Below are 25,876 nucleotides of genomic sequence, written 5' to 3' on the forward strand. Positions count from 1 at the left end.
GGTGGTAGCTCAAAATTTTTCCTCCAAGACCAAGAACAAGACAAGGATGAATTCTCTTATTACTTCTATTCAAAATAATACTGCAAGTACCAGCCAAAGCAATTAGGCAAGAAGAAAAAATAAAAGGCATCCAAATAAGAAAGAAAGAAGTAAAATTGTCTGTTGTAGATGATATAATCTTACATGTGGGAAACACATGTGGGAAACCACAAAAATGTTAGAGCTAGTAAACAAATTCAGTAAAGTTTCAGGACACAATTTCAATATACAAAAATTAGTTGCATTTCTATACACTGATAATGAACTATTGGAAAGAGAAATTAATAACCCCTTTTATAACATCATAAAGAATAAAATACTTAGAAATGAATTTATCCAAGGAAGTGAAAGATATATATATATATTGAAAACTATAAGAAATTGATAAAATAAATTGAAGAACACACCATAAATATAAAGATATTCTCTGCTGATGGATTGGAAGAATTAATATTGTTAAAATATCTGTACTACCCAAAGCTATCTACAGATTCAGTGCAATCCCTATCAAAATTCCAATGTCATTTTTTACAGAAATAGAAAAAAAATTTAAATTATATGAAACCACAAAAGACCCCAAAGAGCCAGAGCAATATTGAGAATGAAAAACAAGGCATCACACTTCCTGATTTCAAAGTGTATCAAAAAACTATAGTTATAAAAAAAACTATAGTAATTAAAAGAGTATGATATTGGCATAAAGACTGACACATATTAATGGAACAGAATAGACAGCCTAAAAATAAATACATGCACACACAATTGATTAATTTTCAACAAAGGGACCAAGATTATACAATGGAGAAATGATAGTCTGTTCAATAAATCATGTTGGGAAAATTAGATTGTATCTCATACCATACACAAATATCAACTAAAGTGGAAAAAAGACTTGAATTTAAGATATGAATCTGTAAAACTCCTAGAGGAAAATATCCATAATAATTTCCTTAACAGTGGTCTTGGCAATGAATTGTTACTGTCGCTGAAAGCAAAGGCAGCAAAAGAAAAATTACACAAGTAGAGTACAACAAACTAAAAAGCTTCAACTTAGCAAATGAAATCATCCACAAAATGAAAATGCAAACTATGGAATGGAAGAAAATCTTTGCAAACCAAGTATCTGATAAGGAGTAATATTTAAAATATGCAAGAAATCTTCCAACTCTTCCATTTTTTTTAATGGACAAAGGACTGGAACAAACATTTTTCCAAGGATATGTGAATGGCCAACAAGTACATGAGAAGATATTCAGCATCACTAAATCATCGAGGAAATGCATATCAAAACTACAATAAAATATCAAATCACATCTGTTAGGATGACTATCATAAAAAGACAATGGATAACACCAGCAAAGATGTGGAGAAAAGGGAACCCTCATATAGTGTTTATGGGAATTTAAACTGGTACAGCCATTATGAAAAATAATTTGGAGTTTCCTCAGTAAATTAAAAATAGAACCACCTTATGATCTAGCAATCTCACTTCTAACTGTATAACCAAAAGAAATGAAATCAGTTATTTTGAGGAGATTTAATTACAGCATTATTCATAATAGCCAAGGTATGGAAAAAATCTACATGTCCAGCAACAGATAAATGGATCAGAAAAGTGCTATGTATACAATGAAATATTGTTCAGCTTTAAAAAGAAGGAAATCTTGTCATTTGTGACAACATGGTTGAACCTGGACATCTGTATGCTAAGTGAAAAGAGCCAAAGACAAATACTAAATAGTATCACTTTTATGTGGAATAAAAAAAGTTAAACTCATATAAACAGAGAGTAGAAAAATAGTTGCAGTGAGAAATAGAGATAAGTTAGTAAAAGGATACCAGTTTTCAGTTTTAAGATGAATAAAGTCCAAGGATCTGATGTATAATATGGTGACTATAATTGATAACATTGTATTATATAATTGAAATTTGGTAAGAGAGTAGAACTTAAATGTTCTCACACACAAAAATGATAAATGAAGTGATAAATGTGTTAATTAAGTTAATGGGGAGAATCCTTTCACAATATATACTATATGAAATCATCACTTTGTACACTTTAAATGTCTTACAAGTTTGTCAATTTTAACCCAATAAAGCTGGAAAAGTATAGTAACAAATACATTCTGGAGATCTACTACACAACATAGTTACTACAATTAAAAATATGGTATTGTATACTTAAAATTTGCTAAGTGGTAGTAGTTATATTAAGTGTTCTTGCCACAAAATATTTTAAAATAATATAATAATAAATAAAATTATTATTATTATTGTTACTATTCAAAGGCAGGAGGAAACTTTGGGCAGTGGTGGATACGTTTACGTCCTTGATGATGAGTGTGTGTTTGTCCCCAAATTCATCACATTGCTTACATTAAATATATACAGCTTTGTAGATGTTAATTATAACTTAAAGTGGCTTAAAAAGTAGTTATAGATCCAAATTCAAGAACTAAGGGAATGGGGAGAGAATATAAAAAAATTCAGGGTCAAGTGATCCAGGGAGAAGGAGGATTTTCCTTAACCTCCAAAGAAATGGTCAGGAAAAAATGTAAAATTCTTTGGTAGGCACTACACTCAGCATGCTTATAAAAAAAAACCCTTGGTTCCTTTATGAAGATTATAAATAGCTGAAGAAACTATCTAGTTGGGTGGGACTAAGATAGTATCCACCACTTTGCATCCAACTGAGTTTACTATAAATTAAGTATGACATGTAGAGGATGCAGAATTTCCCACATGCCCCAATGCAAGACTAATAGGTCACAAAATAGTGATGAGGGGAGATCTGATAAGAAGACCCATATAATCTCCAAAAGACAAGATTTAATCAGTCACCCCTTGTTAGATACAGAGCACCAGTGATCAGGCAGACTGAGTTACACCATAGTAGATGTCAACAAAAATAGGAGGTAGTGATAAACCAGCCATGCTTTATCTCTCTCCCTGATGAACAGAAGGCATGTCAACTACCCTTGGTCTAAGATTATTTGTGAAAGTATGGACAGAAAAGGTAGGAGAAACTCTAGCAAGCACGACTTATCCAGATTTCATCTGAGATAATCATGGTGCATATATTTTCCTAAAATAAAATCTCTAACATAATTCACCTGCTTAAGCAGACTGATTCCTTTCCAGAAAAGAAAAGCCTGTTAGTTCCAAGAATTCAACCATAAATACAAATTCCAAGAAAAAGGACTTTGGGAGGAAGTGTTTGTAATCAATAGCCTGACTAGAAAGAGACCTACTATGCAAAGCTGGTTTAAGATATATGCCATGGAAAGAGAGTGGAGCCACAACCAAAAGAAGTATCTAGATCTAAGATAGACAACTTATGCTGGGAAGGAGAAAAGCTTGAAAATAGATTTAGATTTTGGCTCCCAATTTCACTTGAATCTTTCCTCATTGTGCCATTAACCTAATCTCTGTGATGTTAAAAGAACCCGAAATGGTCTTTTAGGACAAATGAATAAAATTTTCTAAGAGAAGACTTTTGAAGAAATAATAATGACATACCTGACAAGCACATATCAATAGTTAATAGTTGTTTCCATTGAAAATGAGAATTGATAGATCTGAGTGACTCCAAGAGCAAGAAATGACATAGATTACTTTCCAGGGCATAGTCTAGGAATATTGTAAGCCTTAGAGAAGCCAATATTCTATCCAGTGATAGATTATGAATGGCTAAATAAACTGTTTGGGGATAATGTTTTGTATGCTTGTGGCATAAAGGAGATCTCAAAGTTCCTTAATTCTCAAGAGAGAAGTGCAGAACCACTGGAAATATCAGCATGTTGGAAAAATCTTGGGATCAAAATGAAGAGTCTGTATACTACAGAGATGTACTGATTAAAGTTCATGGTAAGGACAATGGACATTAACAGAAGGGGCTCAAAAGATACATAGAGTTAATAAATGCAGCTAGCTACTCTCAGGAAATGTTGGGTAACAAATGACCAGACTGGCCAAGCTATATCAAAGTGGAGGCAGGTGATGAATTTTCCCAAAGAATGTGGTAAACTATGATGAACGCTCTAGGTCAACTGGGGGCTAGACAAAAAGTTAAGTTCTGAAATAGAAAATGAAGTTACGACTGCAAATTTGAGTTTAGTATACAGTTTTCAATTCAGTTACAGTGCTAATCGATTGGATTGTATTCAGTTGTTTTGCACCATAGGATAATGTTATCTTGGCCTTTTTTCTGTCAAAAGTTTTATACCATCTATTAAACATAAGTATTATAAGTAATAAAACACTTATTTGGAAGTTGGTAACATTAAAAGGCAAAATGATAAGGAATTTTGTTTTTCATTTCAGGGATGTTCTCTGTGGAAAATTAGCTTGTGTTTGGCCACAGAAGAATACTTATAAAAATGATATTCAATCTGCAGTTTATTCATATATTCAAGGGCATGTATGCATATCTATAACTACTGGGTCATCAGTGAGATCAGATGGAAGAGATTATGCCTATGTGGCTGATGGCACTGTTTGTGGTACACAAATGGTAACAAAACATGTTCATTTATATTTAGCTGTGTTAAATTATGTAATTATCAAATACTGTATTCCATGATGACTATCACAGTTATACTGAATGGATTTGAACCTGGTGCTGCCAATTATTTCCCATACAATATTGAAAAGATAATTAAACTAGGTCTCAGTTATTCAATAACTTTGCTTTTTGGATGTTATAACCAGTCATTGATCCTCATATGAGAAGATATGTATGTCTTTTAAGCACAACATTCCACTAAAATGAGAGGTGATTTTTAATTAGATCTTTGAATTCTAACAAATTTTAATCATAAAATTCTGAGCTTCCAGTTTTTCCTGCTTCACAAAGAAACATAACTGAGCTTTTATATTTCTTAAACCATCGGTTTACATTTATAATCAAAGTATAATTGTGAGAGGTTTAGAAGAACCAAACAAGAAGTCTATACCAGGAAAGCATGGTTACAGTGATACACAAGCTTACGTCCATATGCGTATATTTGGAAAAATGTATTCAGATTCTTTTTCCATTTTTTAATCAGGATTTTTTCTGTTATTGAGTTATATTTTCTCCATATACATACATATGAGCATTTGCACTTATATGGTCATAAAATAAAGGGAGAACAAAGATGGTTCAGAGGCTGTTAGTCAGTTTGGAAGTACAAGTGCACACATTCCAGAAACTATAAGTCATCTGAGATTTAAAGTAGTAATTGTAAATCAGTGTGCTACATAGAAATGACATTCAAACTTACTTGTTGAATTAAAAATAAAACAAAACCTTGAAATGGTGAATCAATTAGCCATTTTTTTATTTTATACTGCATGTTCATTTATTTTTTATTGAGGTATGTTTGACATAAATATTAGTTTCAGATGTACAACATAATAATTTGATGTACACATTGTGAGATGATCACCACAATAAGTCTACAGTCCATCACCTACAATATATTATTGACTATATTCCTCATGCTGTGCATTATATCCTCATGACTTATTTTATACCTCTATGCTTGTACTTTTTAATCCTCTTCATCTCTTTTGCCCTACCCAAACCCTTCCCCTCTGACAACCACCAATCTGTTCTCTGTGACTGTAAGTCTGGGTTTTATTTTGATTGTTTTGATTTTTAGATTCCACAGATAGATGAAATCATATGGTATTTGTTTTTTCTCTCTCTTATTTCACTTGCATAATACCCTTAAGTTTTATCCACGTTGTCACAAATATCAAGATTTCATTATTTTTGTGGTTAAGTAGTAATGTATTGTATATATATACCACATCTTCTTTATCCATTCATTTATGGGTGAACATTGGGTTGCTTCCATATCTTGGCTAATGCTGCAATCAACAGAGGGGGGTACATGCACCTTTTTGAATTAGTATTTTTATTTTCTTCAGATAGATATCCAGTAGTGGAATTACTAGATCATATGGTAGTTCTATCTTTAATATTTTGAGGAAACTCCATACTATTTTTCATAGGGTTTTCACCAATTTACATTCCTACCAATAGTGCACAAGATATTCCTTTTCTCCATATCCTCACCAACGCTTGTTATTTCTTGTCTTTTTTATTCTAGCCATTCTGACATCTGTACGGTGATAACTCATTGTAGTCTTGATTTGTATTACCCTGATGAGTAATGATGTTGAGCATCTTTCCATGTGCCTGTTAGCCATCTCTATACCTTTTTTGGAAAAATGTATTCAGATTCTTTTTCCATTTTTTAATCAGGATTTTTTCTGTTATTGAGTTATATGAGTTCTTTATATATTTTGGATTTGAGCCCCTTAATGAACATATGATTTGGAAATATCTTTTTTCAGTAGGTTGCCTTTTTATTTTTCAGATGGTTTCCTTCACTGTGCAAAAGCTTTTTAGTTTGATGTAGTCCCATTTGTTTATTTCTGCTTTTATTTCTCTTGCCTTTGATGTCAGATTCAAAGAAAAATCTTTAAGACTGTGTCATGGAGTTTACCACCTATGTTTCCTTCTAGGAATTTTATGGTTTCAGATATTACATTCAAGTCTTTAATATATTTTGAGTTAATCTTTTTACATTTTAAGATGGTGGTCCAGAGTTATTCTTTTAAATGTAGCTGTTAGTTTTCCTAACACCATATTTTGAATACATTGTACTTTCCTAATGTATATTTTTGTCTCCTTCATTGTAAATTAATTGACTATATATGCATAGGGTCCCTATTCTGTTCCATTGGTTTATATGCCTATTTTGATTTCTGTACCACACTGTTTTATTTGCTATAGCTCTGTAGTCTAGTTTAAACATAGAAAATGTGGTATCTCCAGCCTTGTTATTCTTTTCGAGGATTGTTTTGTCAGTTCACTGTCTTCTGTGAATTCATACAGATTTTAAAATTATTTTTGTTTTCATTTTGGTGATGAATGCCTTTGGAGATGTGATAGGGATTTCATTTAATCTGCAGATTGCTTTGTGTAGTATTGATATTTTAACAATATTTATTCTACCACTGCATGAGCACAGAATATCTTTCCATTTATTTGTGTCTTCTTCAATTTCATTCATCAATGTCCTGTAGTTTTTTTTTATTATGTTATGTAAATCACCATACATTACATCATTATATTGGATGTAATGTTCCATGATTCATTATTTGCATATAACACCCAGTGCTCCATTCAGTACATGCTTTCTTTAATACCCATCACCAGGCTAACCCATCCCCCCATCCCCCTCTCCTCTAGAACCCTCAGTGTGTTGCTCAGAGTCCGTCTCTCATGGTTCGTCTCCCCCTCCAATTTCCCCACCTTAATTTTTCCCTTCCTATTAACTTCTGTTTTTTTTTTAGCATATAATGTATTAATTGTTTCAGAGGTACAGGTCTGTGATTCAACAGTCTTACACAATTCACAGCGCTCACCATAGCACACACCCTCCCCAATGTCTTGATAGACATGGAGCCACCCCATCCCTCCCACCCCCCACCACTCCAGCAACCCTCAGTTTATTTCCTGAGATTAAGAATTCCTCATATCAGTGAGATCATATGATACATGTCTTTCTCTGATTGACTTATTTCGCTCAGCATAATACCTTCCACTTCCATCCACGTCGTTGCAAATGGCAAGATTTCATTCCTTTTGATGGCCGCAGATTATTCCATTGTATATATATACCACCTCTTCTTTATCCATTCATCTGTCGATGGACATCTTGGCTCTCCACAGTTAGGCTATTGTGGACATTGCTGCTATAAACATCGGGGTTCACATACCCCTTCAGATCCCTACATTTGTATCTTTGGGGTAAATACCCAGTAGTGCAATTGCTGGATCATATGGTAGCTCTATTTTCAACTTTTTGAGGAACCTCCATACTGTTTTCCAGACTGGCTGCACCAGCTTGCATTCCCACCAACAGTGTAGGAGGGTTCCCCTTTCTCTGCATCCCCGCCAACTTCTCTCATTTCCTGACTTGTTAATTTTAGCCATTCTGACTGGTGTGAGGTGATATCTCATTGAGGTTTTGATTTGGATTTCCCTGATGCCAAGCGATATTGAACACTTTCTCATGTGTCTGTTGGCCATTTGGATGTCTTCTTTGGAAAAATGTCTGTTCATGTCTTCTGCCCATTTCTTGATTGGATCATTTGTTCTTTGGGTGTTGAGTTTCATAAGTTCTTTATAGATTTTGGATACTAGCCCTTTATCTGATCTGTCATTTGCAAATATCTTCTCCCATTCTGTCGGTTGTCTTTTGGTTTTGTTGAGTGTTTCTTTCACTGTGCAAAAGCTTTTTATCTTGATTAAGTCCCAATAGTTCATTTTTGCCCTTGCTTCCCTTGCCTTTGGCGATGTTTCTAGGAAGAAGTTGCTGCAGCTGAGGTCTGAGAGGTTGCTGCCTGTGTTGTCCTGTAGGATGTTGATGGACTCCTGTCTCACATTGAGGTCTTTCAACCATTTGGAGTCTATTTTTGTGTGTGGTGTAAGGAAATGGTCCAGTTTCATTCTTCTGCATGTGGCTGTCCAATTTTCCCAACACCATTTGTTGAAGAGACTGTCTTTTTTCCATTGGACATTCTTCCTGCTTTGCCGAAGATTAGTTGACCATAAAGCTGAGGGTCCATTTCTGGGCTCTCTATTCTGTTCCATTGATCTAAGTGTCCGTTTTTGTGCCAGTACCATACTGTCTTGATGATGACAGCTTTGTAATAGAGCTTGAAGTCCAGAATTGTGATGCCACCAGCTTTGCTTTTTTTTCAACATACCTCTGGCTATTTGGGGTCTTTTCTGATTCCATACAAATTTTAGAATTATTTGTTCCATTTCTTTGAAAAAAGTGGATGATATTTTGGTAAGGATTGTATTAAATGTGTAGATTGCTCTAGGTAGCATTGACATCTTCAAAATAGTTGTTCTTCCAATCCATGAGCATGGAACGTTCCATTTCTTAGTGTCTTCCTCAATTTCTTTCATGAGTATTTTATAGTTTTCTGAGTACAGATTCTTTGCCTCTTTGGTTAGATGTATTCCTAGGTATCTTATGGTTTTGGGTGCAATTGTAAATGGGATCAAATCCTTAATTTCTCTTTCTTCTGCCTTGTTGTTGGTGTATAGGAATGCCACTGATTTCTGTGCATTGATTTTCTATCCTGCCACTTTACTGAATTCCTATATGAGTTCTAGCAGTTTTAGGGTGGAGTCTTTTGGGTTTTCCACATAAAGTATCATATCATCTGCAAAGAGTGAGAGTTTGACTTCTTCTTTGCTGATTTGGATGCCTTTCATTTCTTTTTGTTGTCTGGTTGCTGTGTCTAGGACTTCTAATACTATGTTGAATAGCAGTGGTGATAGTGGACATCCCTGCCGCTTTCCTGACCTTAGGGGGAAAGCTCTCAGTTTTTCCCCATTGAGAATGATATTTGCTGTGGGTTTTCATAGATGGCTTTTATGATATTGAGGTATGTACCCTCTATCCCTATACTCAGAAGAGTTTTAATCAAGAAAGGATGCTGTACTTTGTCAAATGCTTTTTCTGCATCTATTGAGAGGATCATATGATTCTTGTTCTTTCTTTTATTCATGTATTTTATCACATTGATTGATTTGTGGATGTTGAACCAACCTTGCGGCCCAGGGATAAATCCCACTTGGTCGTGGTGAATAATCCATTTAATGTACTGTTGGATCCTATTGGCTAGTATTTTGGTGAGAATGTTTGCATCCATGTTCATCAGGGATATTGGTCTTTAATTCTCCTTTTTGATGGGGTCTTTGTCTGGTTTTGGGATCAAGGTAATGGTGGCTTCATAAAACGAGTTTGGAAGTTTTCCTTCCATTTCTATTTTTTGGAACAGTTACAGAAGAATAGGTATTAATTCTTCTTTAAATGTTTGGTAGAATTCCCCTGGGAAGCCACATGGCCCTGGACTTTTGTTCCGTGGGAGATTTTTGATGACTGCTTCTATTTCCTTAGCAGTTATAGGCCTGTTCAGGTCTTCTATTTCTTCCCGGTTCAGTTTTGGTAGTTGATACATCTCTAGGAATGCATCCATTTCTTCCTGATTATTTAATTTACTTGCATATAGTTGCTCGTAATATGTTCTTATAATTGTTTGTATTTCTTTGGTGTTGGTGGTGATCTCCCTCTTTCATTCATGATTTTATTTAGTTGGGTCATTTCTCTTTTCTTTTTGATAAGTCTGGCGGGGTTTATCAATCTTATTAATTCTTTCGAAGAATCAGCTCCTAGTTTCGTTGATCTGTTCTACTGTTCTTTTGGTTTCTATTTCATTGATTTCTGCTCTGATCTTTATTATTTCTCTTCTCCTGCTGGGTTTAGGCTTTATTTGCTGTTCTTTCTCCAGCTCCTTTAGGTGTAGGGTTAGGTTGTGTATTTGAGACCTTTCTTGTTTCTTTAGAAAGGCTTGTATTGCTATATACTATACTCTTAGGACTGCCTTTGCTGCATCCCAGAGATTTTGAACAGTTGTGTTTTCATTTTCATTTGTTTCCATGAATTTTTTTAATTCTTCTTTAATTTCCTGGTTGACCCATTCATTCTTTAGTAGGATGTCCTTTAGCTTCCATGTATTTGAGTTCTTTCCAACTTTCCTCTTGTGATTGAGTTCTAGTTTCAAAGCATCGTGGTCTGAAAATATGCACGGAATGATCCCAATCTTTTGGTACCAGTTGAGACTTGATTTGCAACCTAGGATGTGATCTATTCTGGAGAATGTTCCATGGGCACTAGAGAAGAATATGTATTCTGTTGCTTTGGAATGGAATGGTCTGAATATATCTGTGAAGTCCATTTGATCCGGGTGTCATTTAAAGTCTTTATTTCCTTGTTGATCTTTTGCTTAGATGATCTGTCCATTTCACTGAGGGGGGTGTAAAGTCCCCCACTATTAATGTATTGTTGTCGATGTGTTTCTTTGCTTTTGTTATTAATTGGCTTATAAAATTGGCTGCTCCCATGTTAGGGGCATAGATATTTAGAATTGTTAGATCTTCTTGTTGGATAGACCCTTTAAGTAGGATATAGTGTCCTTCCTCATCTCTTATTACAGTCTTTGGTTTAAAATCTAATTTGTGTGATATAAGGATTGCCACCCCAGCTTTCTTTTGGTGTCCATTACCATGGTAAATGGTTTTCCACCCCCTCACTTTCAATCTGGGGGTGTCTTTGGGTCTAAAATGAGTCTCTTGCAGACAGCATCTCAATGGGTCTTGTTTTTTTATCCAATATGATAGCCTGTGTCTTTTGATTGGGGTATTTAGCCCATTTACATTCAGGGTAACTATTGAAAGATATGAATTTAGTGCCATTGTATTGCCTGTAAGGTGACTGTTACTGTATATTGTCTGTGTTCCTTTCTGGTCTATGTTACCTTTAGGCTCTCTCTTTGCTTAGAGGATCCCTTTCAATATTTCTTGTAGGGCTGGTTTCATGTTTGCAAATTCCTTTAGTTTTTGGTTGTCTTGGAAGCTTTTTATCTCTCCTTCTATTTTCAACGATAGCCTAGCTGGATATAGTATTCTTGGCAGCACATTTTTCTCATTTAGTGCTCTGAAGATGTCATGCCAGTCCTTTCTGGCCTGCCAGATCTCTGTGGATAGGTCTGTTGCCAATCTAATGTTTCTTCCACTGTAGGTTACAGATCTCTTCCCGAACTGCTCTCAGGATTTTCTCTTTGTCTCTGAGACTCGTAAGTTTTACTATTAGATGTCGGGGTGTTGACCCTTTTTTATTGATTTTGAGAGGGGTTCTCTGTGCCTCCTGGGTTTTGATGCCTGTTTCCTTCCCCAAATTAGGGAAGTTCTCTGCTATAATTTGCTCCAATATACCTCCTGTCCCTCTCTCTCTTTCTTCTTCTTCTGGGACCCCAATTATTATAATGTTGTTTCATCTTATGGTATCACTTATCTCTCAAATTTTTCCCTCGTGATCCAGTATTTGTTTATCTCTTTTTCTCAGCTTCTTTATTTTCCATCATTTGGTGTTCTATATCACTAATTCTCTCTCTGCCTCATTTATCCTAACAGTTAGAGCCTCCATTTTTTATTGCACCTCATTAGTAGCCTTTTTGATTTTCCTTTATTTCTCCAGAAAGGGTTTCTCTAATATATTCCATGCTTTTTTCAAGTCCAGCTAGTATCTTTGAAATCATCATTCTGAACTCTAGTTCCGACATCTTACTAATGTCCGTATTGATTAGGTCCCTGGCAGTTGGTACAGCCTCTTGTTCTTTTTGTTGAGTGATATTTTCCATCTTGTCATTTTGTCCAGAGGAGAATAGATGAATGAGAGATCCAAATGCTAACAGGGTAACAACGACCCCAGAAAAATATACACTAAATAAATCAGAAGAGACCTGAAACCGGGGGAAAAGAAAGGGAAAGAAAGAAAAAAGAAAAAAAAATAAGATAATAAAAAAAAGTATATGGTCAAATATGATCAGGCTGGTGCATAGATCAGTGCCTCACACTAGATTTTGGGCATAATTTAGTCTGCTAGAAGAAAGTGCCTCCCAAAATTTTAAAGAAAGAAAAACTTATATATGTACAAAAATAAGGGTAAATACAATAAAGGGATGGAATATGGTGGTACAGATGAAAATTACAAAAGATTTTATAAAAGGAATTGATAAGAAGTTGGTTGAAAAAAGAAAAAAGAGGAATTATAAAAAAAAAGGGAGAGAATGTGATCAGCAGGAGACTAGAACAAGGCCAGACACTAGAGATTTAGGGTATATTTTGGTGTGTTAGAAGAAACTGTATCCCAAAATTTTAAAGAGAGAACAACTTATATATATATATATATATATATATATATATATATATATATATATATATATATATATATACCAAAAATAAGTTTAACTACTCTGAAGGGATAGAATATGACTCTAAAAATGAAAAATAAAAAAGATTCTTTTAAAAAGGGATTGATAAGATGTTGGTTGAAAAGGGGAAAAAGAAAAATTGAAAGAAAAAAAGAAAAAGAAAGAAAAAAGAAAATTAAAAAAATTAACTTTGAAAGACTAAAGAATCAGGGGGAAAAAAGCCATGAATTCTATGTGCTGTATTCCCCTAGTGCTGGCCTTCTGCTGTTCTCATTGATCGGTAAACTTGGTCCTGGCTGGCTCTTTTTGCTGATATTCTGGGGGAGGGGCCTGTTGCCGTGGTTCTCAAATGTCTTTGCTGGAGGCGAAATTGCCCCACTCTTGCCGGAGGCTGGGCTAAGTAATCTGTTTGGGTTTGCTCTCGGGAGCTTTTGTTTCCTGCAAGCTTTCCATACAGCTTTGGAGGACAGGAAAGAAAATGGTGGCTTCCTAATCTCCGCCCTGGAGGAGCCGAGAACTCAAGGCCCCACTCCTCAGTGTGCCCCCAGAGAAAAGCAGTCAATCACTCCAGTCTTCCCGGTCTCTGGCCACACTCCATGCTCACCCGGCCTGTGACCGAGTGTTTCTATCTCTGGCACATGACCCCGTGTGGAGTTTTCAAACCGAGCAGATCCCTGCAGTGCTCTCCTGCGTCGTTCCTCCCAGGGGAGAGGGGAGTATCCCTGGATCTGCCGCTTGTTGGGTCCCTGCTAGAAGAGCAGTGGCCCGACTGTGCCTCAGATCATGGTTTATGGCAACCCCAAGCTTAGAGTCTACTCCTCGGCTCCATCTTTGCAGCTGGCTTCCCTGCTCCAATACCTGGGACCTCTGCTGCACTCAGGCACCCCCGGTCTTTCTGTGACCCCAAGGGTCCTGAGACCACACTGTCCTGCAAGGGTTCCACCCCCCTCTTAGCCACTGGAGCGACATCCCTCAGCAGAGCAGACTTCTAAACGTTCGGATTTTGTGCTCCGAGGCTCTATCACTTGCCAGTAGTGGCTGACGGAGGCTCCCTCCCCCCGCCATCTATCTTCCCAAATATTTGCCTTGGATTCACGTCTCCGCATGTCCTACCTTCCAGAAAGTGGTCGCTTTTCTGTTCAGAGAGTTGCTGCTATTCTTTTCTTCGATCTCCTGTTGAGTTCGTAGGTGTTCAGAATGGTTTGATTCCTATCTAGCTGAATTCCTGGGACCAGACAAAATTTAGGTCTCCTACTCCTCCACCATCTTGCTCCACTGCCCTTCAATGTCCCATAGTTTTTTAGTGTACAGGTCTTTTACTTCCCTGGTTAAATTTATGTCTAGGTATTTTATTCTTTCTGATGCAATTGTCAGTGGGATTTTTTAAAATTTCTCTTTCTGATAGTTTATTAGCATGTAGAAAACACAACAGGTTTTTTATTTATTTATTTTTTAATCCTGCAACTTTATTGAATTTAGTTCTAACAATCTTGTGGTGGAATTTTTAGGGTTTCCCCTTTTTTTAAAAGACTTATTTGTTTTAGAAAGAGAGAGAGTGTGTGTGTGCAAGTGGGGGGAGGAGCAGAGGGTGAGGGACAAACACTCTGTGCTGAGCATGGCGTCCAACATGGGGCTTGATCCCAGGACTCTGAGATCATGACCTGAGCAGAAATTAAGAGTCAGATGCTTAACTGACTGAGCCACCCAGGTGCCCAAGGGTTTTCTACATATAATATCATGTCATCTGCAAATAGTTTTACTTCTTCCTTTCCACTTTGTATGTCTTTTATTTGTTTTTGTTGTCTAATTGTTGTGGCTAGAACTTCGAATACCATGTTGACTAAAAATTGTCTTGTTCTTGGTCTTAGAGGTAAAGCTTTCAGCTTTTCATCATTGAGTATGATATTAGCTGTAGGTTTGTCATATATAGAATTTATTATGTTGGGGTATGTCCCATCTATAAACATGTTGAGAGTTTTTATCATAAATGAATGATGAATTTTATCAAATTTTTTTTGCATCTATTAAGATGATTATATCATTTTTTTCTTTTATTTTGTTAATTTGGTGTATCCCCTTAATTGATTTGCTGATGGTGACCTGTCCCTGCATCACTGAAATAAATCCCACTTGATCATGGCATATAATCCTTTTAATGTATTGTTGAATTCAATTTTCCAATATTTTATTGAGGGTTTTTGCATCTGTATTCATCAGGGATATTGGCCCATACATTTCTTTTCTTGTCATATTCTTGTCTGATTTTAGTATCAGGGTAATGCTGGCCTTGTAAAATGAGTTTGAAAGTATGTTCTCCCCTCCAATTCTTTGGAAGAGTTTGAAAAGGATAGGTATTAAATCTTCTTTGATTGTTTGGTAGAATTTAACATTGAAGATATCTGGTCCTGGACTTTTGTTTACTGAGGGTTTTTTATTACTGAATCAAATTTCTTATTAGTAATTGATCTATTCAGATTTTCTATTTTATTTATTTATTCATTTATTTGAAAGAGAGAGAGAAGGGAAAGAGTGAAAAAGAGAACATACAAGCAGGAGAAGGAGCAGGGGAGGAGATAGAATCTCAAGCAGACTCCGTGCTCAGCATGGAACCCAATGTGGGGGTTGATCTTGTGGCCCAAAGAACACAACCTGAACTGAAACCAAGAGTCAAGAGTTGGATGCTTAACCGACTGAGCCACCCAGGCACCCCATAGATTTTTTTTTTTTAATGATTTGGTATTGACAGATTATAAGTTTCTAAGAATTTTTCCATTTCTTCTAAGTTGTCCAATTTATTTATTAGTGTAAAATTTGTCATAGTAGTCCCTTATGATTCTTTGTATTTCTGTGATAGGAGTTGTAATATCTCTTTCATATCTAATTTTATTTACTTGACATGCTCTGTTTTTCTTGGTGAGTCTAACTAAACATTTGTCAATTTTGTTTATCTTTTCAAAGAACCAGCTCTTAGTTTTATTAATATTTTCTATTGTCATTTTAGTCTTTAGTTCATTTATTTCAGCTCTGATCTCTATTATTTCCTTCCTTCTACTAACTTTGGCCTTAATCTCTTCTTCTTTTTCTAATTCCTTTATGTGTAAAGCTAAATTGTTTATTTGAGATTTCTCTTGTTCCTTGCGGTAGACCTGTATTGCTATGAACTTCCCTTTTATAACTGGTTTTGCACCATCCCATACATTTTGGTAAGCTGTGTTTCCTGTTTTTATTTGTCTCAGGATTATTTATATCTTTTTTTTAAGATTTTATTTATTTATTTGACAGAGAGATAGTGAGAGCAGGAACACAAGCAGGGGGAGTGGGAGAGGGAGAAGCAGGCTTCCTGTTGAGCAGGGAGCCCGATGTGGGACTCGATCCCAGGACCCTGGGATCATGACCTGAGCCAAAGGCAGATGCTTAGTGACTGAGTCACCCAGGTGCCCCTATTTATTTCTTTTTTATTTCTCCTCTGATCTCTTCTATGACCCAGTAGTTGCAGTAACATGTTATTTAATCTCCATGTATTTGTGTTTTTTCCAGTTTTCTTGGGATTGATTTCTGGTTTCACACCATTGTGGTCAGAGCAGATGCTTAATATGATTTCAGTTTTCTTGAATTTATTGAGTCTTGTTTCATGCATAACATGTGATCTATCTTGAAGAATATTCCATATGCACTTGAGAAAGATGTTTATTTTTCTTCTTTTGGATGGAATATTCTCTATATATCTTTTAAGTCCATCTGGTCTATGTGATGTTTAATGCTAAGGTTTCCTTTTTTGATTTTCTGTCTGGATGATGGATTCATTGATTTTAGTGGGATGTTAAAGTGTCCTATTCTTATTGTATTCATCAGTTTCTCCTTTTAGTTCTATTAATATTTGCTTTATGTATTTTGGTGTTTCTATATTGGATGCATATATATTTATAAACATTACATCTTCTTGCTTGATTGACCCCTTTATCATTCTATAGTGCCTCTCTTTGTCTTTTATTATAGCCTTTGTTTAAAGTCTATTTGTCTGGGGTGGGAGGGATGGGGCGGCTGGGGGATAGACACTGGGGAGGGTATGTGCTATGGTAAGTGCTGTGAATTGTGTAAGACTGATGAATCACAGACTAGTATTCCTGAAACAATACATTAATAAAAAAATAAAGATGTTAATAAAAAAAGACTATACTTAATGAGCATTGAGTAACATATGGTTCTGTTGAATCACTATATTGTATAGCTGAAACTAATATAACACTGTATATTAACTATACTGGAATTAAAATTAAAAAATAAAGTCTATTTGTCTGATATGAATATGGCTATACCAGCTTTCTTTTTGTTTCCATTTGCCTAAGCTATCTTTTTCCATTCCTACATTTTCAGTATGTGTGTCCTTACTTCTAAAATAAATCCTTTGTAGGCAATATATAGATGTGTTTTGTTATTTTATCCATTCAGTAACTCTCTGCCTTTTGATTAAAGTTTTTAGACCATTTACATATAATGTAACTATTGATGCATATGTACTTATTCCTATTTCATTCATTGTTTTCTGGCTGTTATTGTAGTTTGTCTCCTTTTCTTTCTCTTCTTCTCCCTTGGTATTTTGATAACTTTCTTAAGTGTTATGTTTACATTTCTTTCTCATTTTCTTCTGCATGTTTACTATAAATTTTTGCCTTCTGGTTACCATAAGGCAAAATATGTATAGCAACTATATATATATATATATATATATATATATATATATATATATATATATATATATATCCTCCTATGTATAGTAACTTAAATTTTAATACATTCTAAAACTTTAAATTTTTGCTTCCCACATTTTATGTTTTTGATGTCACATTTTACATCTTTTTTATTGTTATCCCTTAACTAATTATTGCAGATTTAGTTAATTTTACTATTTTTATCTTTTAACATTCATAGTAGCTTTATAACTGTTAATTGACTACCTTTATTAATTTTTTGCAGTGAGATTTTTACTTCTGTATGTTTCCTGTTATTTTAATTTCTGTTATTTCTTTCCACGTTGTTGCAAGTGACAAGATTTCATTTTTTTATGGCTGAATAATATTCCATGGTATATATATATACCACATCATCTTTATCTATTCATCAGTTGATGGACACTTGGGCTTTTCAATAGTTTGGCTATTGTAGATAATGCTGCTATAAATATTGGGCTGCATTTATCCCTTTGAGTTAGTATTTTTGTGTTCTTTAGGTAAACACCCAAAAGTGCAATTGCTGGATCATTTTAATTATGATGTGTCTTGGTGAATTGCTTTAGGTTCATCTTATTTGGAACTCTCTGAGTTTCTTAGACCTGGATGTCTGTTTCCTTCCCTTTGTTAGGAAAAAATTCAGTTGTTGTATTCTCAAATAAGTTTTCTGTCCCTTGGTCTCTCTGTTCCCCTCCTGGAACACCAATAATGCAAATGTTATTCTGCTTCATGTTGTCTCAAAGGTCTCTTAAGTTTTCTTCTTTTTTTAAAGTTCTTTTTTTTTTCTTTTTGGTGTTCTGTCTGGATGAGTTCCATTGCTTTGTCTTCCAGTTTGCTAATCCATTCTTCTGCTTCACCCAATCTGTTGTTAAAACCCCTTGTGAATTTTTTTTTTTAGTCATTGTATGCTTCACTCTGTGACTTTTATTTGGTACTCTTACATTTTCTTGTTTGTTGCTGACTTTCTCACTGTGTTCATCCAGTCTTCTCCCGAGTTCAGTGAGCATTTTACAACCATTATTTTGAATCCCTTATCTGGTAGGTTACTTATCTTCATATCATTTAGGACTCTTTTCCTGTGTTTTTTTTTTTTCTTGTTCTTTATTTTGGGTTATAGTTCTCTGTTTCCTAATTTTGCTTGACCCTCTGTGTTTATTTCTATGTATTAAATAAAACAGCCACTTCTCTCAATCTTGAAGGGGTGGCTTTTTGTACATGATCAACTTTCTTTTTCAACCTTATCCTAGCTCTTGATTATCTCTCAAACTTTTGTGATTGTCTAACCACCTGATTTTTTCTTGATTCATCCCTATTTTTGAGAGTGTGCCAAGACCTCTCAATATTCAATGAGAGGAATCTCATTTAGCACCTAGTTTCAGGTTGATTGGAAACCAGACCCTTAGGCAAATATGTAAATATGTAAAATATAAACATATATGTACAGTCCTATGGGACTGCAGTTATAATCCCTGCTGGAGGTCAGTCCAGGAAAACTGGAAGTGTCCTTTGGGTGATAGCTGCAAAAATTGAGGTTGCAGATAAGTGCATATGCTCCTTTCTGTGAGGTCTCTTTGAGCTGTAGTGAGGCCCAGAATGTGTGCAAGGATGGTGTCTCCCTGCTTACATTTCCTGGAGTGGTTCCTTAGCCTCTACATGTGGAGGAAATTTGAAGACTGTCCCTCAGGCTGAAGCTCCATACTTCATAAATAGGCTTTTTCCACAGGAAGACTGGGGTTGTGTTTCAGTCTGTTGTCTGTGTAGTAACCTGGGTGTGGTGAACAACCAAGAACTGCATTTCCAATTTTCACATTCCCATGGAGCTTAGGAATACCAGCCTCCTTGGCCACCACAGCCAGGTAGATCAAAGGGCATTCCTTGTGTGGATTATCCATGCCTACTAGATTTACATATACAGTTGGAGAGTATAGGGATTAGAGCATGTTTGCTGGCTTAAGAAAGGTAGTGATAATATATCTTAACTGCACATTTCCATAGGTCAGGTTGTAGCTGAGAGTCCTTATCTGTGTGTGTATGCTGGCTTTAGTTTCAGAGTGGGAGAATGCCACAGCCACTTGCTCTCCCCAGCCCCAGCCAGAGAGCAGAGGAGTGTCAGAATTGTCCATGCTCACTGATTTTATCTAGTGCGCATGAGAATGTTCATGTTCACTTGCCCGAGCCAGATAGAGGGAGAGTGCTACAACTGCCTGCACGACCAGACTTCAGTAAGGCAGTAGGATAGTAGTTAAATGCTGACCCTTTCTTGTCTTGTCAAGGTAGAGGGAATGTGCTGTATCTGAACTTCCTCCCTGTGCTAACAGGATAGGAGCAGAGTGCAAAAATGGTATCTGCCCATGCCTCTGACTCCAAGGAAGTCTCCTCCACCAGAGACTTCTGAATTAGCAAATGAATCTCCTTCACATATATTCATAATGCTTTTCAAACTGCTAGGGGATTTTGTGTTTGTTTTTGTTTGTTTGGTTTTGCTGGATTTTAGCTGAGTGAGACCATATGTAAGCTCTTTAAAAGGGGAATCTCAGGTTTGTATAGCACTTGGGTCCCTTGGGCATCAGTCTCTTTGGTTTTCTAAGCCATACATTTTGGGGGTTTGTGTTTCCAGCACAGATCCCTAGGGTTGAGATGACTATTGTGGGAGCACCAACCCCTTGCTGCTCCAGGAGAAACACTAGACTGGTGAGATCCATCCTTATTGTGGGATGCCATGGCATGGCAGTTTTTGGTGAGATGATATTTCTGCCTTCTTACCCATTTTGATCTGGTCTTTGTATCCTTTGTTATGGAGAAACAGTTTATCTAGTTTTCAAATCTTTTTCAGAGGTATGATCCATATGTAGCTATAGAGTTGGTGTCTCCATAAAAGGTTGTGGTTTTAGGATATTCATATGCTACCATCTTACAGAAGTCCTAGCTAATTGTTATACCTGGGGCCAGCAATCCTATTCCCTTGGAGAAACTGCTTGTTGTGGTAGACAGCTTCTAAAATGTTTCCAATGATTCCACTTCCTGGTATTCACTCCTTTTTGTAATCTCCTTCCTTTGTATTTGGGCTGGATATAGTGGCTTGTTTCTAACAAATGGATTATGGCAAACATTATAGGATGTCATTTACAAGATTAGGTTAAAAAAGAGTGACTTCTGTTGTGCATGCACTCTCTCTTGCCTTCTCAGATTGCTTGCTTTGCTGAAACAAGCTACCATGATGGAGAATCGCACATGGAAAAGCAATCGTGGCCAGTGAAGCAGTGAGACTCTCAATTTAACAGCCTGTAAGAAACTGAATTCTGCCAAAAACCACATGAGCAAGCTATGAAGAGAATATTTACAAGTCAGACTTTCAGATGAGACAGGAATCCCAGATGATACCTTGATAATAGCTTTATCAGAGACTGGAGAACCCAGCTAATATATATTTAGATTCCTGACCTGCAGAAACTCTGATATGATATATGTGTGTTGTTTAATGCTATTAATTCAATGGGTAATATGTTATACAGCAATATATAAGTGATAGAGATTTGGGCACCTACAAATATGGTGCAGTTGTATCAAATAAAATGTAGGTGTGACTATAGAAACAGGAAGTTTGTGGGTGCTAGAAGAATATTGAAAACCATGATAGAAATGCAGCAACTTTTAAAGGAACCTCCACATTGTTTTCCACAGTGGCTGTACCAGTTTACATTCCCACCAATACTACATGAGTATTTCTTTTTCTCCACATCCTAAACAACACCTGTTGTTTCTTGTGTTGTTGATTTTAGACATTCTGACAGGTGTGAGGTGATATCTCGTTGTAGTTTTGATTTGCATTTCCCTGATGATAAGTGATGTTGAGCATCTTTTCATGTGTCTGTTGACCATCTGTGTATCTTCTATGGAGAAATCTCTGTTCATGTCTTCTGCCCATTTTTAAATTGGATTATTTCTTTTTTGGGTGTTGAGTTATATCAGTTCCTTATAAATTTTGGATACTAACCCTTTATTGGATATGTCATTTGCAAATATCTTCTCCCTTTCTGTGGGCTGCCTTGTAGTTTTGTTGATTATTCTCTGCTGTGCAGAAGCTTTTAATTTTGATGTAGTACCAATAGTTTATTTTTTGCTTTTGTTTCCCTTGCCTCAGGAGACATATCTAGAAAGAAGTTGCTATGGCTAATGTCAAAGAAGTTATTGGTTGTGTTCTCTTCTAAGATTTTTATGGGTTTCACTTTGAATTTATTTTGGTGTGTGGTGTAAGAAAGTGGTCCAGTTTCATTCTTTTGAATGTTGCTGTCCAGTTTTCCCAACACCACTTACTTAAGAAACTGTCTTTTTCCCATTGGATATTCTTTCCTGCTTTGTCAAAAATTGATTGACCATATAATTGTGGGTTTCTTTCTGGATTTTCTATGCTGTTCCATTGATCTATGTGTCTATTTTTGTGCCAGTACTATACTGCTTTGATTACTATAGTTTGTAATATAACTTGAAGTCTGGAATTGTGATGCCTCCCGGTTTGCTTTTCTTTTTCAAGATTGCTTTGACTATTCAGGGTCTTTTGTGGTTCCATATAAATTTTAGGATTGTTTGATCTAGCTCTGTGAAAAATACTGTTGGTATTTTGATAGGGATTGCATTAAATGTGTAGAATGCTTTGGGTAATATAAACATTTTAACAATATATGTGTTTTCAATCCATGAGCATGGAATGTCTTTACATTTTTTTGTGTCATCTTCAATTTCTTTCATCAGTGTTTTATAGTTTTCAGAGTATAGGTCCTTCACCTCTTTGATACCCCTAGATATCACCTTAAGATACCCCTAGGTATCACCTTAAGATACCCTTAGGTATCTTACTGTTTTGGGTGCAATTGTACATGGGATCAATTCCTTAATTTCTCTTTATGTTGCTTCATATATATATAATAGATAGATGATAGATAGATAGATAAATAGATGATAGATAGATAGATAGATAGATAGATAGATAGATAGATAGATAGATGATAGATAGATAGATGACAGATGATAGATAGATAGATGATAGATAGATAGATAGATAGATAGATAGATAGATAGATAGATAGATAGAAGATAGATAAGATAGATGATATGCAACATATTTCAGTACGTTGCTTTTATATACTGCAACTTTACTGAACTTGTATATCAGTTCTAGCAGTTTTTTGGTAGAATCATTCAGGTTTTCTATACAGTATCATGTGATCTGCAAATAGTGAAAGTTTTACTTCTTCCCTGCCAATTTGGATGCCTTTTATTTTATTATTGTATTTTTTATTTTATTTTATTTTATTTTATTTTAATTTGTTGTTGTCTGATTGCTCTGGCTAGGACTTCCAGTACTATGTTGAATAACAGTGGTGAGAGTGGACATCCTTGTTATGTGCCTGACCTTAGGGGAAAAGCTCTCAATTTTTCCCTATTAAGGATGATGTTAATTGTGGGTTTTTCATGTATAACCTTTATTATTATGAGGTATATTTCCTCCAAACCTATTTTGTTGAGGGTTTTTATCATGAATGGATAATGTACTTTGTTAAATGCTTTTTCTGCATCTATTGAGAGGATCATATGTTTTTTTTATCCTTCTTCTTATTGGTGAGATATTATCACATTTATTGATATGCAAATATTGAAACACTCCTGTGACCCAGGAATAAAATGCACTTGATTGTGGTGAATGATTTTTTTAACATATTGTTGAATTTGGTTTGCTAGTATTTTGTTGAGAATTTTTGCATCTGTGTTCATCAGGGATATTGGCCTGTACCTCTCTTTTTTAGTGGTGTCTTTATCTGGTTTTGTCATCTGGGCAATGCTGCCCTCGTAGAGTGAATTTGAAAGTTTTTCTTTCTTTTCTATTTTTTGGAATAGTTTGAGAAGAGTAAGTATTAACTCTTCTTTAACTGTTTGGTAGAATTTGCCTGTAAAGCCATCTATCTTGTCCTGGACTTTTGTTTGTTGGGATTTTTAAAATTACTGACTCAATTTCTTTGCTGGTTATTGGCCTGTTCAAATTTTCTTTTTCTTCCTGTTTCAGTTTTGATAATTTATATGTTTCTAGGAATATATCCATTTCTTCTAGGTTGTCCAATTTGTTGGCATATAGTTTTTCATAACATTCTCTTACAATTGTTTGTATTTCTTTGGTATTGATTGTTATTTCTCCTCTCTCATTTGTGACTTTATTTACTTGTGTCCTTTCTCTTTTTTTCTTGATAATTCTGGCTAAAAGCTTATCAATTTTATTGATTTTTTTTCCCAAAGAAACAGCTCCTGGTTTTATTGACCTGTTCTATTGTTTGTTTTTTTTTGAATTTCTGTATCATTGATTTCTGCTCTAATCTTTATTATTTGTCTTCTCCTGCTGGATTTTAGCTTCACTTATTGTTCTTTTTCTAGCTCCTTTAGGTATAAGTTTAAGCTTTTTGAGATTTTTCTTGCTTCTTGAGGTAGGCCTGTATTGCTGTAAACCTCCCTTTTTGAACCACTTTTCATGCATCCCAGGGTTTTTGACTGTTGTGTTTTCATTTTCATTTGCTTCCATGTACTTTTTTATTTCTTCTTTTATTTGATGGTTGACTCAATCATTGTTTAGTAGCATGTTATTTCACCTCAGTGTATATGTGGTCTTTCCAGATTTTTTTTCTTTGGTTGATTTCTAGTTTCATAGCTTTGTGGTCAGAAAAGATGCATGGTATGACTTTGATCTTCTTGAATTTGTTGAAGTTTGTTTGGTGGGCTAATGTGATCTATTCTAGAGAATGTTCCATGTGCACTTGAAAAGAATGTGTACTCTGCTGTTTTAGGATGGAATGTTCTGAATATATCTGTTAAATCCATCTAGTCCATTGTGTCATTCAAAGCCACTGTTTCCTTGTATTTCTGTTTGCATGATCTGTCCATCAGTGTAAGTGGTGTGTGAAAGTCCCCTATTATTATTGTATTATTGCCAATTAGTTCTTTATGTTTGTTATTAACTGTTTTGTGTATTTGCGTGCTCCTATGTTGGGTGAATAAATATTTTCCATTATTATATCTTCTTGTTGGATTGTCCCTTTTATTATTATATGGTGTCCTTCTTTGTCTCCTGTTAAAGTCTTTATTTTAAAATCTACTTTTTTCTGGGCATCTGGGCAGCTCAGTCAGTTGGGCGTCTGCCTTCAGCTCGGGTCATGATCCCAGGGTCCTGGGATCAAGCCCCACGTCAGGCTCTCTGCTCTGCCAGGATTCTGCTTCTCCCTCTACTTGCCACTACCCCTGCTTGTGCTGTCTCTGTCAAATAAATACATAAAAAATCTTAAAAAATAAATAAAATCTACTTTTTCCTATATAAACATTGCTACTCCAGCTCTCTTTTGATATCCATTTGCATGATAGATGTTTCTCCATCCTCTCACTTTCAATCTGCATTTGTTTTTAGGTCTAAAATGTGTCTCTTATGGGCAGCATATAGATGGGTGTTGTTTTTTATACACTGTCACCCTATATCTTTTGATTGAAGCATATAATCCATTTACATTCAAAATAATTTTTGATAAATATGTTTATTGCCATTTTATTACTTGGTTGTTTCTAAAAATTTTCTCTTATCTTTTCTTGTCTTTCATGCTTTGCTGATTTTCTTTAGTGATATAACTGGATTTCTTTCTCTTTATTTTTTGCATATTTATTAGTGGTTTTTGATATATGGTTACTATTAGGTTTATATATAACTTCTGCCTATAGCAGTCTATATTAAGTTGATCATTGTTTAAGTTTGAATCCATTCTTTTCTCCTCAGCTCTCTATGTCTTAGGTATATGTTATTATATTTATATCCTTTTGTGTGTGTGTGTGTGTGTGTGTGTGTGTGAGTTCCTTCACTAATTGCTTACAAAATTATTCATTTTTACTGCTTTTGTGTTTCCTACCTCAATACCATCACTTTTGGTTTCTCCTTTCCCCTCAAAGTGTCCCCTTTAACATTTCTTGCAGAGCTGGTTAATGGTCATGACTTCCTTTAGTTTTTGTTTGTCTGGGAAGCTCTTCATCTCTCCTATTTGAATGATAGCCTACCTGGATAGAGTATTCTTATTTGCAGATTTTTCCCATTCAGCACTTTGAATATATCATGCCACTCTCTTCTGACTTTCAGAATTTCTGTTGAAAAATCTCCTGCTAGCCTTATGGGTTTTCCTTGTAAGCTACTGACTTCTTTTGTCTTGCTGCTTTTAATTTTTTTTTCTTTATCACTACATTTT

The 25,876-nt window shown here is 35.3% G+C and overlaps 1 protein-coding gene across 1 annotated transcript in view; it reads left to right on the forward strand.

The window, feature by feature from the left end:
• Positions 1-25,876, forward strand: part of LOC118554951 (disintegrin and metalloproteinase domain-containing protein 18-like) — a 181,030-nt gene that overhangs the window by 116,714 nt on the left and 38,440 nt on the right. The window contains exon 16 of the mRNA XM_078068256.1: positions 4,363-4,552. Coding sequence (XP_077924382.1) covers positions 4,363-4,552 — 190 coding nt within the window. The remainder of the gene's footprint in view (positions 1-4,362; positions 4,553-25,876) is intronic.

Source organism: Halichoerus grypus, chromosome 3, assembly GCF_964656455.1.
Source record: "Halichoerus grypus chromosome 3, mHalGry1.hap1.1, whole genome shotgun sequence".
In the NCBI taxonomy this organism is placed as follows: Eukaryota; Metazoa; Chordata; class Mammalia; order Carnivora; family Phocidae; genus Halichoerus; species Halichoerus grypus.